A 20,533-nucleotide genomic window follows, 5' to 3' on the forward strand; every position below is an offset into this window, starting at 1 on the left:
GTTGAAATCACAGTCCAGGAAGGACGAACAAAAGAGGCCTCTTGAATAATCCGATGATGGTCCAACCACCAGGACAGAGAGAGTTGAATGTTGGGATTTAAGTATATCAACTGTGATATCAGAGGTCTCATATGAAAACAAGCAAAGGGGATCGCGTCCAATGCTGCACTCATGAGACCTAAAACTTCCATGCACATAGCCACTGAAGGGAATGATCGAGACTGAAGGTTTCGACAGGCAGAAACCAATTTCATTTGTCTCTTGTCTGTTAAAGACAGAGTCATGGACACTGAATCTATCTGGAAACCTAAAAAGGATACCCTTGTCTGAGGAATCAAGTAACTCTTTTTTGTAAATTGATCCTCCAATCATGTCTTTGAAGAAACAACACAAGTTGATTTGTGTTAGATTCTGCTAAATGAAAAGATTGAGCCAGTACCAAGATATCGTCCAAATAAGGAAACACTGCAATACCCTGCTCTCTGATTACAGATAGAAGGGCACCGAGAACCTTCGAAAAGATTCTTGGAGCTGTTGCAAGGCCAAAAGGAAGAGCAGCAAATTGGTAATGCTTGTCTAGAAAAGAGAATCTCAGAAACCGATAGTGGTCTGGATGAATCGGAATGTGAAGATACGCATCCTGTAAGTCTATTGAGGACATGTAATGACCTTGCTGAACAAAAGGCAGAATAGTCCTTATAGTCACCATCTTGAAAGTTGGGATCCTTACAAATTGATTCAAAAACTTCAGATCCAGAACTGGTATGAAATAATTTTCCTTCTTCGAAACAATGAATAGATTTAAATAAAAACCCAGACCCTGTTCCAGAATTGGAACTAGTACAATTACTCCTGAAAGCTCTAAATCTGAAACTCACTTCAGAAAGGCCTGAGCTTTCACAGGATTTGTTGGAACTTGAGAGAGAAAAAAAATCTTCTCACAGGAGGTCTTATTCTGAAACCTATTCGATACCCCTGAGAGACAATATTCTGAATCCAATGATTCCGAACCTGCCCAAACGTCTTGAAATAATGTCAATCTGCCCCCCACCAGCAGAACTGGATTGAGGGCCGCACCTTCAAACAGTCTTGGGGGCTGGCTTTGGTTTCTTAAAAGGCTTGGATTGATTCCAACTAGAGGATGGCTTCCAATTGGAGCCAGAGTCCTTAGGGGAAGGAGTGGTTTTCTGTTCTCTATTCTAACGAAAGGAACGAAACCGATTAGAAGCTTTAGATTTGCCCTTAGACTTTTTTTATCTTGAGGCAAAAAAAAACTCCCTTCCCCCCAGTAATAGTGGAAATAATAGAATCCAACTGGGAACCAAACAAATTATTACCCTGGAATGATAGAGATAGTAACCTAGATTTAGATACCATGTCAGCATTCCATGATTTGAGCCATAAAGCTCTTCTAGCTAAAATAGCCAAAGACATAGATTTAACATTAATCTTGACGATATAAAAAATAGCATCACAGATAAAATGATTAGCATGTTGAAGCAAACGAACAATGTTATGCAAATCAGTATTTTTCCCATTGTGCTAAGCTATCCAACCAAAAAGTTGATGCAGCCGCAACATCAGCCATAGAAATGGCAGGTCTGAGAATATAGCCAGAATGCAAATACGTTTCCATAGATAAGATTCAATTTTCCTATCTAAAGGATCTTTAAAAGAAATACTATCTTCCATAGGAATAGTAGTATGTTTAGCAAGAGTAGAAATAGCCCCATCAAACTTATGGACTTTTTCCCAAAACTCTAATTTATCCACTGGCAAATGATACAACTTTTTAAACCTTGATAAAAAAGGAACAAAAGAAGAACCAGGCTTAGACCATTCCTTAGCAATCACATCAGAAATAGCATCAGGAACAGGAAAAACCTCAGGAATAGTCACAGGAGGTTTATAGACAGAATTTAAACATTTATTGGAATTATTATCAAGAGGACCAGACTCCTCAATATCCAAAGTTATCAAAACTTCTTTTAATTAACAAAGAATGAATATACACAATCTTAAAAAGATAAGATGATTTATCAGTATCAATATCTGAAGTAGGATCTTCTGAGTCAGAGAGATCCTCATCAGAGGAGGATATATGTCAAGAATTCAATGAGAGGATCTATATGTAGAGAATAACCAGTTTTAAAATAAAAGGGAAAAAAAATTGAAATGAAAGTAATGTAGCAGTTGTTGTTTAGCATTAATGAATCTTAAATTAACACCTGAACAACAGTTTGCAATTATTCTGTAGATTAACTATTCCCTGAATACTCTTCTTTGTATGCAGAGTGAGTAATCCTGCATCAAAAGAGAATACATGTATCTATATATATATATAAATACATATATATATATATATATATTATTCAACTTATAACGGTATAAAAAATAAAAGGAAAAAATATGGCAGCAAACAAATTGAAGATTCAGCTTTTCTAGTGACTGGTAGAAAGAGATTGCATATAAACAGTTAACGAGATAGGATTACATATCTTAGTTACCTTAAGCAAAAAGAGTACATCAGAGACATTGCTTAGTATGTTAGTTGTAAGGAAGTTCATCAAACATAAGATATGACAAGGAGGATTTGCAGAAATCTGTACCTTGAAGCTGGAAGCTGCAGCAGCGTGTGTATGTTAAAACAAACAACTGAAAGTCTGAGAGAGAGAGTGGATCCAAAACGAGGCTGTAGTGATGATCAGTTTCCAATATACTGATTCAGCTGGCAAGGAATTCCCAGAATACACGCTAAAGGATTCAAAGGTTGAGAAGCTCTGATGGTAACAAAAACAAGATTACTGAAGTTTAAATTCTGGAGACAATATACTCAGGCAGAAATAAATCTTGAGACAGAGGTTGGCTAGAAACGATCTGAATGTAACACAGAAAAATTTCCAAGCAATTTGTGCAGGAAGTCCAACCTCTATTTAAAGGGAGAGCAAACAGAACTAATTGTTCCTTAAAGAGACAGAACATGACAATATCCCCCCACCTAAGAACACCTCAGGGGTTCAAGGTTTAGAACGATCGGGGTGACGATTATGAAAGATCAATATCAGGGGATCAGCAGAAAGGTTAGGTGAGGGCTCCCAAGTATCTTCCTCAGCTGAATAACCCTTCCAATGAATGAGGTACTGAAGTTCTCCCCTGAAACGACTAGAATTGAGAATTTGAGATATCTCGTAATCATGATCCTCCGGAGAGAGAATTTCCGTTGTAGTATCCTGTGATTGACGCTGAGCTACATATGGTTTCAATAAGGATACATGAAAGGTTGGATGTATCTTCATTGATGGGGTAAACGCAATGTGACAGCATTCTGATTTACAATCTTCACAATCTCATAAGGCCCTAGGAAAGTTGGGTTGAGCTTCTTGGAAGGTGTGCCAAGACGTAGATGTTTGGTAGAGAGCCACACTTTATCACCAATTTGATATTCTGGGGCTTTTCTGCATCTGAGATCATAATAATATTGTTGTTTCTGCTGTGTTTCTGCTATATTGTTTCTTAATTGATGTAGAGTTTGAGATAGTCTGTTAACAAAATCCTCAACTGTAGGTGACTTAGTTTGAAGATTCAACTCCAAATGAAATGAAGGGTTAAATCCATAGTTATAGAAAAAAGGTGCATGCTTCGTAGATTAATTCTTACTGTTATTATAAGCAAATTCTACGAATGGTAAATATTCCGCTCATGAATGTTGTTTGGAGGAACAATAAATTTGTAAGTATTGCTTCAGACTTTGATTTGTCCTTTCAGCCTGCCCGTTAGATTGTGGATGGTATGCTGTGGATAACGTTTTATTTATAGACGAAAGCAAAGTTTTTTTCCAGAATTTAGAAATGAATTGACTACCTCTGTCTGATACTATTGAGCTAGGTAGTCCATGAAGTTTTAATACATTAAGCATCACAAGATTTGCAGTCTCGGAAGCTGAGGGTAATTTTTGAGTTGGAATAAAATGAGCCATCTTGGTAAGAAGATCTACAACTACTAATATTGTTGTATAGTTAGAGGATTTTGGTAACTCCACAATTAAATCCATTGCCATCAAATCCCAGGGACGACTGGGAATGGGTAGACTAATTAAATATCCAAAAGGTTTCTGTATGTCGGGTTTCGTTTGAGTACAGGTTTGACATGACAATGTATTTTGTTACAGTGCTTTTCATATTAGGCCACCAGTACTCCCGTTGAACTAGATCCAAAGTTTTCTGAATCCCTGGATGGCCAGACATGAGAGAGTCATGAATAGACCGTAGAATCTCTTCTTGAAGATCTGTAGGTATATAAATGCAATTGTTGTAATGTAGAAGTCCATTTGAATCTTCCATTTGTAAATTTTTAGGTAGTCCTTTATCTTGTTGCTTTTCGTATCATAGAGATACTGTCTTGTTATAACATCATTATTCGATTTGTTGGTATCACAGTAGTATGTGGACGTGAGAATGATGTGGATTCAATTTGCCTGGACAGAGAATCTGCCTTTCCATTCTTTATTCCTGGCCTATAGGTTATCTGGTAGTTAAATCTTGATAGATACAAACTCCATCTCACTTGGCGTCCAGATAAAGTTCGATTTGTTTGAAGGTATTCAATATTTTTATGGTCTGTGTAAATTAATATTGGAGTTGAAGTACCTTCTAAAAGATGTCTCCAATGCTCCAAAGAGGCTCTTATTGCTAGCAGTTCTTTTCCCCCTATAGGGTAGTTTTGTTCTGCTGGGGACAAACACCTGGAGTAATATGCTACTGGATGGATTGGTTCTTTTAAAGTTTTTCATTGTGAGAGGATAACACCGATTGCTACTTCTGAGGCGTCTACCTCCAGAGTGTATTGTAAATTTTGATCTGGATAATGTAGAATTGGTGGTGTTGTAAAGCATGCTTTCAAAAAATAAAAGGCAGACTGTGCCTCTTTTGTCCATTTGAATTGTTTGGTACCTCCAGTGAGTTGAGTGAGAGGTTTTACAATATGAGAGAAACCTTTAATAAATTTTCTATAAAAATTTGAAAAACCTAGGAATCTCTGCAATTGTCTTCTAGTTTTAGGTTCAGGCCAAGATGTTATTGCAAAAACTTTATTTTCTTGCATTTGAATGCCAGTAGGACTTATTTTATAGCCTAAGAAGGAAAGTTCAGTGGCATGAAATATACATTTTTCATATTTGGCAAAAAGCTGATGTTTTCGTAATCTAGAAAGTACAGTAGTAACATGAGATATATGTTCTGTTAAGTTGTTTGAGTATATGAGGATATCATCAAGGTAAACAATCATAAACACATCCAGAAGGTCTCTAAAGATATCATTTATAAAATTCTGAAATGTGGCTGGGGCGTTAAAGAGCCTAAATCGCATCACCAGATATTCAAATAATCCATATCTGGTGCGGAAGGCTGTGAGCCATTCATCCCCTTTACGAATCCTGATTAAGTTATATGCTCCTCTAAGGTCTAACTTGGTGTAAATTTTTGCTGTGCTTAACCTTTCAATTAATTCTGGAATTAAAGGAAGTGGATACCTATTTTTAATGGTAAACTTGTTAAGTTCGCAATAATCTGTAATAGGTCTTAAAGTATCATCTTTATTTTTAACAAAAAATATTCCAGCACCTGCTGGTGAAGTGCTAGGACGTATGAAACCTTTCCTTAGGTTTTCATCCAAATATTCTTTTAATTGAGATAACTCAGGCTGGGGCAGTGGGTATATTCGTCCATAAGGTATTGGTGACCCTGGTCGCAATTCTATGGGGCAATCATAGCTCCTATGAGGTGGTAAATTTTCTGCCTCTTTTTTATTAAACACATCTTTGAAGTTAGAGTATTCTGATGGTATAGATTCAACATTAAGTTGTAGGACTTTAAGTGTGGAGGAACAATTCTCTTTGCAAAACTGAGAATTCAAATTTACCTCAGAAGATACCCATTTAATTTCTGGTTGGTGTTTTTGTAACCATTTGAGCCCTAAAACTGTAGGGAACATGGGTGAAAATGTTACATCAAATTCTTGTGATTCACAGTAATTACCTTTACATGTGACTAAAAGAGGGGGGATTGTCTGATGAGTAATAGGACCTTTAGATGACAAAGTACCGTCAAAAACTTGTAAGACAAAAGATTTTTTCTTTTTTAAATATAGGCATTTTATTTTTTTTAACAAAGGAAATATCAATAAACATCCCTGAAGTCCCTTAGTCAATGATAGCCTCAGTCTGGACTTGGTGTTGATCCCACTGCAGATAAAGAGAAATTTGAGTATGAGTTACTGGTTCTGGTGTTATAGACAAAATGGAAAAACTTTTCATGATGTTACCTTTCTTGGATTTTGCCACGTAATCTTCGACTGGTCTCTTATTTTGCTTCAAGGCTCTCATGTTGTTTTCGGCAGTCAACTGCTTCATAGGATTATCATATAAGAGAGCCAACGTTTTAAAAAAACTGTATATATATATATATATATATATAATTCAACTTATACCAGTATAAAAAATAAAAGGAAAAAATATGGCAGCAAACAAATTAAAGATTCAGCTTTTCCAGTGACTGGTAGAAAGAGATTGTATATAAACAGTTAACGAGATAGGATTAAATATCTTAGTTAACTTAAGCAAACAGAGCACATCAGAGACATTGCTTAGTTGTAAGGAAGTTCATCAAACATAAGATATGACAAGGAGGATTTGCAGAAATCTGTACTTTGAAGCTGGAAGCTGCAGCAGTGTGTGTATGTTAAAACAAACAGCTGAAAGTCTGAGAGAGAGTGGATCCAAAACGAGGCTGTAGTGATGATCAGTTTCCAATACACTGATTCAGCTGGCAAGGAATTCCCAGAACACACGCTAAAGGATTCAAAGGTTGAGAAGTTCTGATGGTAACAAAAAACAAGATTACTGAAGTTTAAATTCTGGAGACAATATACTAAGGCAGAAATAAATCTTGAGACAGAGGTTGGCTAGAAACGATCTGAATGTAACACAGAAAAATTTCCAAGCAATTTGTGCAGGAAGTCCAACCTCTATTTAAATGGAGAGCAAACAGAACTAATTGTTCCTTAAAGAGACAATATATCAGTATGTTGCCGGTCATTTCATCAGTATTATGAGAAGTTTAAAAAGACCTTTTACGTTTATTCGAAGGCGGTATAGCAGCCATAGCCTTCTGTATAGCATCAGCAATATAATTTTTCATATCAACAGGGATATCATGTACTTAAGATGTTGAAGGAAAAACAGATACTATACTAGCACTAATAGAAACCTTTTCTGCATGCAAAAGCCTATCATGACAACTGTTACACACTACAGCTGGAGATATAATCTCCACTAGCTTACAACAGATACACTTAGCTTTGGTAGAACTGTGTTCAGGCAGCATGGTTCCTACAGCAGCTTCTGAGACAGGATCAGATTGAGACATCTTGAAAAATGTAAAAGAAAAAATAAAATTTAAACAGAAAAATCTTAATTCCACATATAGCAGTTTCAGGAATGGGTAAAAATGCAAATGCTAAAATTGGCAAAAAAAGCAAATAGCATAGCCCTCCAAGCATAAAGAAGGCAAGGAGCAAATAGGAAGTGGGGTAAAATAAAACTAAATTTTTTTTTGGCGCCAAGTATGACGCACAAAGCAAAAGGAAGTTGAGAAATTTTTTGGCGCCAACAAACATCCGGATATGACGCAACTCGCGTCATAACAAACAGAATTTCGCACCAAACAACCTAGTGTCAACTAAGATGCAGGAAATTACGAACTTGCGTCATTACAGACATACATTCGCGCCCAAAAAAATTCTTGCACCAAAATTGACGCAATAAATAACAGCGTTTTGAGCCCTCACAAGCCTAATTTGCCCGCAAGTTATTCAAAGAAAAAACAAGTCAAATAGAAAAGACTATACCCCAGGTAAGAAAAACTTCCTAAAACATGATTCCCATAAAGAAACTGCCAGACTGCAAAGGGAAATACACATAGACCTGACTCATAGCAAATATAAGTAAAATACATATATTTAAAACTTTATACATAAAGCGCCAAACCGTAGCTGAGAGTGTCTTAAATAATGATACATACTTACCGAAAGACACCCATCCACATATAGCAGATAGCCAAACCAGTACTGAAAGCTATCAGCAGAGGTAATGGTATATAAGAGTATATTGCAAATCTGAAAAGGGAGGTAAGAGATGAATCCCTACGACCGATAACAGAGAAACCTTGAAAAGACTTCCCGCGAGGAAAACCATAAAATCAAATAGGCGATACTCTCTTCACATCCCTCTGACAAACACTGTACTCTGAGAGGAATTGGGCTTCAGAATGCTTAGAAGTGCTTATCACAGAAGAAATCATAAAAATCAAGCACAAACTTACTTCACCACCTCCATAGGAGGCAAAGTTTGTAAAACTGAATTGTGGGTGTGGTGAGGGATGTATTTATAGGCATTTTGAGGTTTGGGAAACTTTGCCCCTCCTGGTAGGAATGTATATCCCATATGTCACTAGCTCATGGACTCTTACCAATTACATGAAAGAAAAATAACTGTAGCTGAGCTCTTTGCTAGGGACATAAGATACATGTTTGGTTGTAAAATGCTAACTTTCTGGTCTCTTTAATAATGTACTCCATGTGTAAATATAATAACAAAAGTTTTAAGTAAAAAAAAAAAAAAAATCAGATTAGTTTAGCAATAAAATAAATTACATCGTAGGTTAGAAAGCCATTTTATATAGATAATAAATGTAATTATATACTAGATGGATACAAAAAAGTATTGGATTAATAATTCAGTACCACATTATTTTATGTTTATTACATTTCTTTTCTTTTCTCATATAAACTATTATACATTCTATATTAAACATACAGACTGTTTACATATTGAAATGTTATGTGCAAAACAATAATTGTGGAAGAACAGCTACAACTGCAATTTTGCTGCAAATCTTGCAATAACAGGAGGAAATCTAATATTACCGACTTACATTTTTATTCTCAGCGTAATATGTAAAGTTTCATTTGCTCACCAAAAATAGTTTAACAAACATAATCAAGTGTCACTAGCTTACAGAATTCACAGCAAACATTAAGCACACATGACTCAGTGTTGCAGGGTACATCTCCATCTTTAATAAAATGAGTTGTATTATTGCTTGAGCAGCAAATAAACAATGACTCAAAAATAAAAAATAAATCTGTAAATGTATGTTGACACTTAAATAATATTAATAAAACATAACATTTCTGATCTCTCTCTCTCTCTCTCTGTTTTCAGCATCTTTTGAAACCCATCTTCCTTTCATTTTGTGCCAATGATTTTATAACGAAGCATTACAATTCAAATTTATTTTTAACCACTGAGGGTTGGAACACTTTCTTACACAGTGCACTGTGATGCTCTAAGGAGTTAAATCAATGCTTGTATTTTTTGTTTATACATCCAGTTCATACCATTAGTTTTTTTTTTTCTCATTAATAATTAAATGTATTTAAAAAAGTTCATCCAGAAATATGTTTAATAAATGCAATTTTATTAAAAGAAATGTTGCTATAGAGAATTGCTATTTATTGCAGAAATATATCTAAAATAAATAAAACATACTTACTTGAGCAACTCAGCAAAGTTCTTGCAATGACACAATCAGAATGCAGCAGTGTTTCCAAAAGCAAGTTCCAATTACAGCATGGTTGGGCTAAAAGCAGTTTTAGTTGACCCTGGACTGCCATTTCTCCTGCTGATGGAGTCCTTTCAAAACTCAAGATAAAGACAGAATAATGTAGTTAATTTATCTATGAAATGAATAGCCTTAAAGTGCAGATCTAATGCTAACTCATTTAAATGTCAATTCCTCCCAGATTACTCAGAAAATGCTTTCATGCTTGCTTACTTTAAAACTGCTCAGGGAAGGAATTACATTTAATCTCAAGTAGCTAAAAGCAAATTAACATTTGGTAGGCTGCCAGATATATTACTGACACAAAGTAACTTCACTTATCTATTTGCTGGAAACATGTATGTTCGCGTTCTAAGAGACAAAAGTGCATATTTTGTGAGTTTGAAAAACTGGCAAGATATATTCTGTGAGTGGTGGTAAATTTACTTAATTCCTGATATGGCAAACATTTTAAATGGTGCGGTCAACTATTTGGAATGAATTGCTTAATACAATGAATATCGGCAGAGTTCCGAATATCTCACATTTTGTGTGACTGTCGAACTTGGGAGATCCGTCCTGATGTCCCTACTGCCTTTTCTCTGTACTATTTTTGTCTAAATCTAAAACTGCTAAAGCAATTCCATGATTCCACCTATGAATTGGAAACCACCCCCACTGACTTCTAGTCTCTGCCCCAAACCTCCCAGCCACACAACTCTGTCCAACTTAATGGGACACTAAACCCCCGTTTTTTTATGTCATGATTCAGATAAAGCATGCAATTTTGAGCTACTTTCTAATTTACTCCTATTATCAATTTTTCTTTGTTCTCTTGCTATCTATATTTAAAAAGCAGGAATTTAAAGTTTAGGAGCCGGCCCATTTTTGGTTCAGAACCTGGGTTACGCTTGTTTATTGGTTTGCTAAATGTAGCCACCAATAGGCATGTGCTATCCAGGGTTCCAAACCTAAAATGGGCCGGCTTCTAAGCGTTGCATTCCTGCTTTTTCAATAAAGATAGCAAGAGAACAAAGAAAAATTGATAATAGGCATAAATTATAAAGTTGCTTAAAATTGCATTCTCTGTCTGAATCATGAAAGAAAATATTTGGGTTTAGTGTCCCTTTAAGTCTTGTGATCCTTTGATACCCAGTCATTAAATGTAATGTATTTTGAATAAGTTATGTTACAGAATATTTGGCCTCTTTACAGAGTGTGGAACAAACACATCTACAAATCAACAGTGACATCCCTTTTTCATAAGTTTTGCTCCTTAGGGTGCTAAACGTTGAAATATAATTTAAGCAGTGGTTCTCATCAGTCCTATAAAAAAATATTTTTTAATCTCAGATATAATTTTCATGTGAATTATAGATGTTCCACGATACCCTTGGATTATTAAAGATCAAACTATATTATATGCACATGGTTTCTTAAAATGGCCTTTAAGTACAAGTTGGAAGCAGCATAAAGATGCATCTTCATAACTGGGAAGCATTTTGCAATAAATAATGGTGCTTTGTATATTTTTATGCTTTTTCTATTCACGGATCTTCTCCCTCACACACACCAAACCCTAGCTAACCAGTCACAGCCCTATGCATTCCTAAGTGGCATGAACATATATTATGGTTCGCACATCAGCAGCAGAAGAGAGTGGGACAGTCTATTCTTCTCTTAACTTGTTATGAAAAAAAAACAATGTATACCTGGGAAGACTGTAAGTAAATGTGTGTGCATAATAAATCAGTATGTAAAAAAGAGAATTCAACTGAAAAAAATGCAGCAATCCTGTTTTTGAAGGCAGTAGAATGACTTACTAAATTATTCACAGGCTTGCTGGAGTGCTGTGTATTCTATGGTAATTACACCATATTTGGCACTCCTCAAATATCAAAAGTCCTTTTTACAAGGAAATTAAATAATTTGAGATTATAATATAAAAGATTACTCAGAATATAATTATTTTTATTAATTCTAAGCAGTTTTAATTTAAAGAAAATTGTGGGGTTTCCAATTCTGAGAACTGGAAGTGCACACAACATACTTTGAAGCCTAACCCTACAACATTTGTCCTTAACTGGTTTCATCAGTGGTAAAATGATACTGAAAAACAATCAAAGTTTTGCTTTTAAATTGAAAGTAACAAAGTTTGTCAACTCCAGCAATTAAAATCATGATTGTCTATTCAAGCAAGATAAGGCAATTGGTGGTAGGGGGATGTATTCAGAACTATTTCACACTCAACTAGTGCATGTGAAACAAATCTCTGGTAATTACAATATGTTTGTGTCCCTTTAACCTTGGTGTTCTGGAACTATTTCAATAATGTCATTCTTAACACAGCTATTAATCCTTCCAATTTATAACTATTCTGCTAATACAAACTATTGTAAAACAGTGGTAATCTAAAAGCACATACATTTAGGGGTCAATTTATGAAAGCCTTCAGCAGGTTTCGCACCCCTTATGACTGCAGGTTCTCACAAGAGAACCTGCAGTCCGTATTTAACAAGCAGCTCCTGCCCACGTGTGATTGTCAGTTAAATGTGATAGTGACATTTTAACAGGAGAGAACCCTTGTATGAAGCTTACAAATTGCAAACACAGTATTTAAAGTGAAGGTAAACTTTAATGAATGAAAGCCCGGTTTTTAAAAATACTGTTAAAAACAGGGGCAATTTTATTCATCAAAGTTTAGAAAGCAGCCGTTTTGTTTAAAAACTTACCTTTCTTCTTTTCACAGCCAGAGCAGCTTCCCCCACACGGAGATCCTCTCTTCACACATCAGCAATGACAAATACGGCTTCCTCCAATCCAGGAAGCCGAATTAGTCATGGCTGACGTGTGAAGAGAGGATCTCCGTGTGGAGGAAGCTGCTCTGGCTGTGAAAAGAAGAAAGGTAATTTTTTAAACAAAACGGCTGCTTTCTAAACTTTGATGAATGAAAGTGCCCCTGTTTTTAACAGTATTTTTAAAAACTGGGCTTTTATTCATCAAAATTTACCTTCACTTTAAATACACTTACAAAACAAATGAAAGGTTGTTGTTTTTTTTGTTTAAAAATTGCACAACACAGTAAAATGGGGAGTAGTTTTACTAAATAGTGGACAATAAAGTTTATTTGAGCATCATCTATGAATTTTAATGCTTACAATTATTTCTTCTATAAAGGTAAGACGAGTCCACGGATTCATCCTTTACTTGTGGGATATTACCCTTCCCTACAGGAAGTGGCAAAGAGCACCACAGAAGAGCTGTCTATATAGCTCCTCCCTTAGCTCCACCCCCCAGTCATTCTCTTTGCCTACTCTAAGTACTAGGAAGGGTAAAGTGAAAGAGGTGATAAAATATTAGTTTTTAATTTCTTCAAGCAAGAGTTTGTTATTTTAAATGGTACCGGTGTGTACTATTTACTCTCAGGCAGCAGATAGATGAAGACTGCTGCCTGGAGGATGATGATCTTAGCATTTGTAACTAAGGTCCATTGCTGTTCCCACAGAGGCTGAAGAGTACAGGAAACTTCAGTGTGAGGAACGGTTTCATGCTATGCAGCAATGAGGTATGTTCAGTCATATTTTTCTGGAGAGACTGTGATATTTCAGAAAGGCTGACATTATACCCAGGAGGGCAAGGGTAAGCAGTAATCCTAGAGCTAAAAGAAGGGCATTACTTAGCTTGCATATGGGGCCAATTTCTAATATGTTGACACTGAAACAAATGTTTGTGAGCAAACGTTTTTTGTTGATTGGGAGTGCTTTAACGTATTTGTGGGCAATAAATGTTTTTGGGCAATTTTATTAGGGCACACATGGCTTAATTTTCAGGGTCTTAAAAACCACATGGCTAGCTATAACCGCTCTGGTACGGTTCTTTAAGGCTGAGGAAACATTGAGAGAGATGGGCGGGCCTATTTTCGTGCCTTAGATGCGCAGTTAGTTTTGTCAGTAAACAGCAAGCTCTAACTCCTGAGGGCCCTGGTGTATGTTGTGGGCCAAATTGTAGCTTTTACCCCACACTTTCGATCCATGAGAGCAGGTAGGGCCACAGCAGGGCTGTGGCAAGGTGCTGAGAGTGTTTTTTCGGATCTGGGCCTATTTTCGATCCGGTATGGAAATTAAGGGGTTAATTGTTAATATTTTTTTTTGTGGTGCAATCTTAACTATCCATAGTGTGTCTACATACAAAATTTTGAAAAAATTGGTGCATGTTTAGACTGTTTTGCAGAACGTGTATGCTTTTTTTTCTCTTAAAGGCACAGTACCGTTTTTTAAGATTGTTATTTTTTTCACTAAATAAAGTGTTTTCATGCTTGTTTGTAGTCATTACTAGCCTGTTCAACATGTCTGACATTGAGGAAAGTCAATGTTCAATATATTTAGAAGCCATTGTGGAACCTCCACTTAGAATGTGTCCCTCATGCACTGAAAGGTCAATAAATTGTAAAGAACATATTTTAGCTACTAAAAGTATGTCGCAGGATGATTCTCAGTCAGAAGAGAATCAGGTTATGCCCTCTAATTCTCCCCAAGTGTCACAACCGTTAACGCCCACACAAGCGACGCCAAGTACTTCTAGTGCATCTAATTCTTTCACCCTGCAAGATATGGCCGCAGTTATGAATACTACCCTCATAGAGGTTTTATCTAAGCTGCCTGGGTTGCAGGGGAAGCGCAGCAGGTCTGGTGCGAGAACAAACGCTGAGCCCTCTGATGCTTTATTAGCCATATCCGATGTACCCTCACAATGCTCTGAGTTGGGGGTGAGGGATTTGCTGGCAGAGGGAGAGATTTCTGATTAAGGAAATATGTTCCCTCAGACAGACTCAGATATGACGGCTTTTAAATTTAAACTAGAATACCTCTGCTTATTGCTCAGGGAGGTTTTAGCGACTCTGGATGATTGTGACCCTATTGTAGTTCCAGAGAAATTGTGTAAAATGGACAGATTCCTAGAGGTTCCTGCCTACACTGATGTTTTTCCGGTCCCTAATAGGATTTCGGAAATTGTTACTAAAGAGTGGGATAGACCAGGTATTCTGTTCGCTCCCCCTCCTACTTTTAAGAAAATGTTTCCCATATCAGATGCTGTGCGGGACTCGTGGCAGACGGTCCCTAAGGTGGAGGAAGCTATTTCTACTCTGGCTAAGCGTACAACTATACCTATTGAGGACAGTTGTGCTTTCAAAGATCCTATGGATAAAAAATTAGAGGGTCTCCTGAAGAAAATATTTGTTCATCAAGGTTTTCTTCTCCAACCTATAGCATGCATTGTTCCTGTAACTACTGCAGCGTCCTTTTGGTTCGAGGCTCTGGAAGAGGCTCTTCAGGTTGAGACTCCATTAGAGGATATTCTGGAAAGAATTAGGGCTCTCAAGCTAGCTAATTCTTTCATTACAGATGCCGCTTTTCAATTGGCTAAATTAGCGGCGAAGAATTCAGGTTTTGCCATTTTAGCGTGTAGAGCGTTATGGCTTAAGTCTTGGTCTGCAGATGTGTCATCAAAATCTAAGCTTTTAGCCATCCCTTTCAAGGGTAAGCCCTATTCCTCAGGATAAGACGAATAAGATGAGGACCAAACAAAATAATTTCCGTTCCTTTCAAAACTTCAAAGGTGGTCCCTCTTCCTCTTCCCCTGCCGCAAAGCAAGAGGGGAATCTGGCTCAATCCAAGTCAGTCTGGAGACCTAACCAGACTTGGAACAAGGGTAAACAGGCCAAGAAGCCTGCTGCTGCCTCCAAGACAGCATGAAGGGGTAGCCCCCGATCCGGGACCGGATCTAGTAGGGGCAGACTCTCTCTCTTCGCTCAGGCTTGGGCAAGAGACGCTCAGGATTCCTGGGCTTTAGAAATAGTAACCCAGGGGTATCTTCTAGATTTCAAAGATTCTCCCCCAAGAGGGAGATTCCATCTTTCTCAATTGTCTGTAAACCAGACAAAAAGAGAGGCGTTCTTACGCTGTGTAGAAGACCTATATTCCATGGGAGTGATCTGCCCAGTTCCGGAAACAGAACAGGGGCAAGGGTTCTACTCCAATCTGTTTGTGGTTCCCAAAAAAGAGGGAACTTTCAGACCAATTTTGGATCTCAAGATCCTAAACAAGTTTGGACTATATTGCCAATGATCCAGGAGGGTCAATATATGACCACCGTGGACTTAAAGGATGCGTATCTACACATTCCTATCCATAAAGATCATCACCAGTACCTCAGGTTCGCCTTTCTGGACAAGCATTACCAGTTTGTGGCTCTTCCCTTCAGGTTGGCCACGGCTCCCAGAATTTTCACGAAGGTGCTAGGGTCCCTTCTGGCGGTTATAAGGCCGCGGGGATAGCTGTGACACCTTATCTGGATGATATCTTAATCCAGGCGTCAACTTACCAACTAGCCAAGTCTCACACGGACATCGTGTTGGCTTTTCTAAGATCTCACGGGTGGAAGGTGAACGTAAAAAAAGAGTTCACTTATCCCCCTCACAAGAGTTCCATTCCTGTGAACTCTGATAGATTCGGTGGACATGAAAATTTTTCTGACGGAGGTCAGGAAATCAAAGATTTTATCCATCTGCCGAGCTCTTCATTCCATTCCTCGGCCATCAGTGGCTCAGTGTATGGTGGTAATCGGTTTAATGGTAGCGGCAATGGACATAGTTCCATTTGCTCGCTTGCATCTCAGACCACTGCAACTTTGCATGCTCAAACAGTGGAATGGGGATTATGCAGATTTATCTCCTCAGATAAATCTGGACCAAGAGACCAGAAACTCTCTTCTTTGGTGGTTGTCACAGGATCATCTGTCCAAGGGAATGTGTTTCCGCAGGCCAGTGTGGGTCATAGTGACGACGGACGCCAGCCTATTGGGCTGGGGTGCAGTCTGGAATTCCCTGAAAGCACAGGGTTTGTGGACTCAGAAGGAGACTCTCCTCCCAATCAATATTCTAGCACTGAGAGCGATATTCAACGTGCTTCAGGTGTGGCCTCAGCTGGCGCTGGCCAGATTCATAAGATTTCAGTCGGACAATATCACGACTGTAGCATATATCAATCATCAGGGGGGAACAAAGAGTTTTCTAGCGATGATAGAGGTTACCAAAATAATTCGATTGGCAGAGACTCACTCTTGCCATCTATCAGCAATCTATATACCAGGAGTGGAGTACTGGGAAGCGGATTTCTAAGTCGTCAGACTTTTCATCCGGGGGAGTGGGAACTCCATCCGGAGGTGTTTGCACAATTGATTCGTTACGGGTCCAGGTCAAGGGATACTCAGGCAGTACTGATATATGCTCTAGCAGTACCCTGGTCATTCAACCTGGCTTATGTGTTTCCACCTTTTCCTCTCCTTCCTCGTTTGATTGCCAGTATCAAACAGGAGAGAGCTTCAGTGATTTTGATAGCACCTGCGTGGCCACGCAGGACTTGGTACGCAGACCTGGTGGACATGTCATCTCTTCCACCATGGACTCTGCCACTGAGACAGGACCTTCTGATTCAAAGTCCGTTCCAGCATCCAAATCTAGTTTCTCTGCGGCTAACTGCTTGGAGATTGAACGCTTGATCTTATCCAAGCGGGGTTTCTCAGAGTCGGTCATAGATACCTTGATTCAGGCTTGAAAGCCTGTCACCAGGAAAATTTATCATAAGATATGGCGTAAATATCTTTATTGGTGCGAATCCAAAGGCTACTCATGGAGTAAGATCAGGATTCCTAGGATTATGACTTTTCTTCAAGAAGGATTGGAGAAGGGGTAATCAGCTAGTTCCTTAAAGGGACAGATATCTGCTTTATCAATTCTACTGCACAAACGTCTAGCAGAGGTTCCAGACGTGTTTAAACCTGTTGCTCCGCCATGGAGTTTGAATTTAGTTCTTAAGGTTCTTCAAGGGGTTCCGTTTGAACCTATGCATTCTATAGATATTAAGCTTCTATCTTGGAAAGTTCTGTTTTTAGTTGCTATCTCTTTGGCTCGAAGAGTTTCTGAACTATCTGCATTGCAATGTGACTCGCCTTATCTTGTTTTCCATGCTGATAAGGTGGTTTTGCGTACCAAACCTGGATTCCTTCCTAAGGTTGTTACTAATAAGAAAATTAATCAGGAAATTGTTGTTTCTTCTCTGTGTCCTAATCCTTCCTCTAAGAAGGAGCGTCTATTGCACAACTTGGACGTGGTTCGTGCTTTAAAGTTTTACTTGCAAGGGACCAAAGATTTTCGTCAAACATCTTCTTTGTTTGTTGTCTATTCTGGAAAACGTAGAGGTCAAAAAGCTACGGCTACGTCTCTTGCCTTTTGGCTAAAAAGCATCATCCGTTTGGCATACGAGACTGCTGGACAGCAGCCTCCTGAAAGAATTACAGCTCACTATACTAGAGCGGTGGCTTCCACATGGGCTTTTAAAAATGATGCTTCTGTTGAACAGAGTTTTTGGGAGAAAAGTTCTTCAAGCAGTGGTGCCTTCTGTTTAACCATCTGTCTTGTCCCTCCCGTTCATCCGTGTCCTGTAGCTTTGGTATTGTATCCCACAAGTAAAGGATGAATCCGTGGACTTGTCTTACCTTTATAGAAGAAAACTAAATTTATGCTTACCTGATAAATTGATTTCTTCTATGGTAAGACGAGTCCACGGCCCGCCCTGTCATTTTAAGACAGATTATATTTTTTTGATTTACACTTCAGTTACCTCTGCACCTTGTAGTTTCTCCTTTTCCTTCCTGTACCTTCGGTCGAATGACTGGGGGGTGGAGCTAAGGGAGGAGCTATATAGACAGCTCTGCTGTGGTGCTCTTTGCCACTTCCTGTAGGGAAGGATAATATCCCACAAGTAAAGGATGAATCCGTGGACTTGTCTTACCATAGAAGAAATCAATTTATCAGGTAAGCATAAATTTAGTTTTTAGAAAGATTTTTACATTTGTGTCATAGATTTTTATTTCTGATTTATTGGATAAAGAGATGTGAAATACAATGACTTGCTTCGTAGAACATTATTTTTAAATTAGCTGTGCAATGCATTATTACAATTATGTGGTTTTGAAAAGCAAATGCTTAAGTATGATAAAATAAATTATTGAAGCTATTTTATAAGGGAAATTGCAGATCCCTTTTCAATGAGATTAAAGAAAATAATTCAGTAGCTAAAAATGATGTTATGTGTTATGCAACACTTAGTTTAGAAACATGAGGATTTTCAGTTGCATCTGTGTAAAAAGGAATTAATAAAAATGTAATTTATAGAACATTACGGTACAAATATAGGCTTTTTTCTCTAACCAGATGGAGAATGATCAAGTTGCAATATATACAAATTTTTGGCTCTCAACGTGACTGCAGATTGAAATACTCAGCAGAGAAAAATGATTCACTCTGAGGAGAGAAATTACATGATGTTAAAAAAAACAAGCAGACTACCAAACTACCACCAATAGCTGCACAAAGTAACTCTATGTTGGACATAAGGAGAGGCATATGCTATCACATTCACATAAATAAAAGCTCTGTGTGAACAAAATGGAAAGACATTTTTGGAAAAAGTACATAAAATAGAGAATGCCTTTTTTATTCTTTTTAAGTAAAGTGATGTATTACAAGGACATAGCACTGTAAAAATAAATACTCTGTGTTAGAACATTGTAATATGAATTACCTATAACTATGTGTTTAGCCCCTTGAAAATAGGTTAAACACATAAATGAATCAAGGTCTAGAGCAGCAATGCACTACTGGGGCCTAGCTGAATATATCTGGAAAGCCAATGGCAAAAGGCATATGTGTGCACACACCAATCATCAGATAGCCCCCAATAGTGTATTGCTGTAACTGAGCCTACCTAGGTATGCTTTTAAACAAAGGATTCCAATAGAATTAAGTCAAATTGCATGCTCTATGTGAAATATGACAGTTTGATTTTGAATTTCATGTCCCTTTAACTAAAAAATAAAAATACATTTCAACACTTTATAGCAGATGCCTTTAGCGCATGTATGAAAGTTAAGAAACAAATAGAGATACATATCATGAGATACTAAAAACCAACTAAAGAAATTAATTATATATATATATATATATATACAGTATATATATATGCAGTACCTGAGTATCTAATATAAAATGTATCTGACACAGCACAGACTTTTTAATGCAGCTTTGAAGATAAGCATTGTGTTATTAATGCTGATATCTACCTCTTCTTTATTATTCCTTCGCTATAAGGCAGGTATTACTTACACAGTACAATCTATTTTACAGCATTCAACAGAGAGAAATTAAAATGCAACATTTGATGTGTTTTATTCATTAAAAAGACATTATTGTAATTGCTTGTATATAATTAGCATTTATCAGCAATTAAGCAGCACTTTGCAAAAGATCTGTATATCAAAGAAATGTTTTAACTGTCAATTTTTTTCAGTTTACAAAGTTTTGAAAATTAAAAGCAGTTCAAGGATGCACTCCTTGTAAAGTCTGGTTGAATCCATGATCTTGATTTTTTTTTTCTGCAGACAAGTTAGGACAGATATAAAAGAGATTGTGCTCCATATGAAGCAAGCACTGTGTAAGCTGTTGCAAGGTCAGATACATTTAATCATCATTAGAAACATTGCATGCAAACCTCTTTTCTGTTACACGTAAAAGATAATATTTATCATTATATTGCATTGGTTTTTCTCTTTAAAAAAATAAATACATAAAAACATTTTCCATGGGATTTTTTCCTGTCAGCCAGTGTGCAATAGAGTTCTACGTATCAGTTTCACATAAACACTTCCTGTTAGTTTTAATTTAAACAACTTTTATTTAACATCATATTAAACTACTGTTCTTTCATGTACATAATAAAGAAACGTATAATGTCATATGTAATATAATGGAGTTACTCCAC

The 20,533-nt window shown here is 37.2% G+C and overlaps 1 protein-coding gene across 1 annotated transcript in view; it reads right to left on the bottom strand.

Moving 5' to 3' along the window:
- The window catches only part of KIAA0825 (KIAA0825 ortholog), a 1,109,509-nt gene that overhangs the window by 704,333 nt on the left and 384,643 nt on the right, over nucleotides 1-20,533 (bottom strand). Inside the window, exon 13 of the mRNA XM_053701492.1 lies at nucleotides 9,609-9,757. Coding sequence (XP_053557467.1) covers nucleotides 9,609-9,757 — 149 coding nt within the window. The remainder of the gene's footprint in view (nucleotides 1-9,608; nucleotides 9,758-20,533) is intronic.

The sequence above is a fragment of the Bombina bombina genome, chromosome 2, assembly GCF_027579735.1.
Source record: "Bombina bombina isolate aBomBom1 chromosome 2, aBomBom1.pri, whole genome shotgun sequence".
NCBI lineage: Eukaryota > Metazoa > Chordata > Amphibia > Anura > Bombinatoridae > Bombina > Bombina bombina.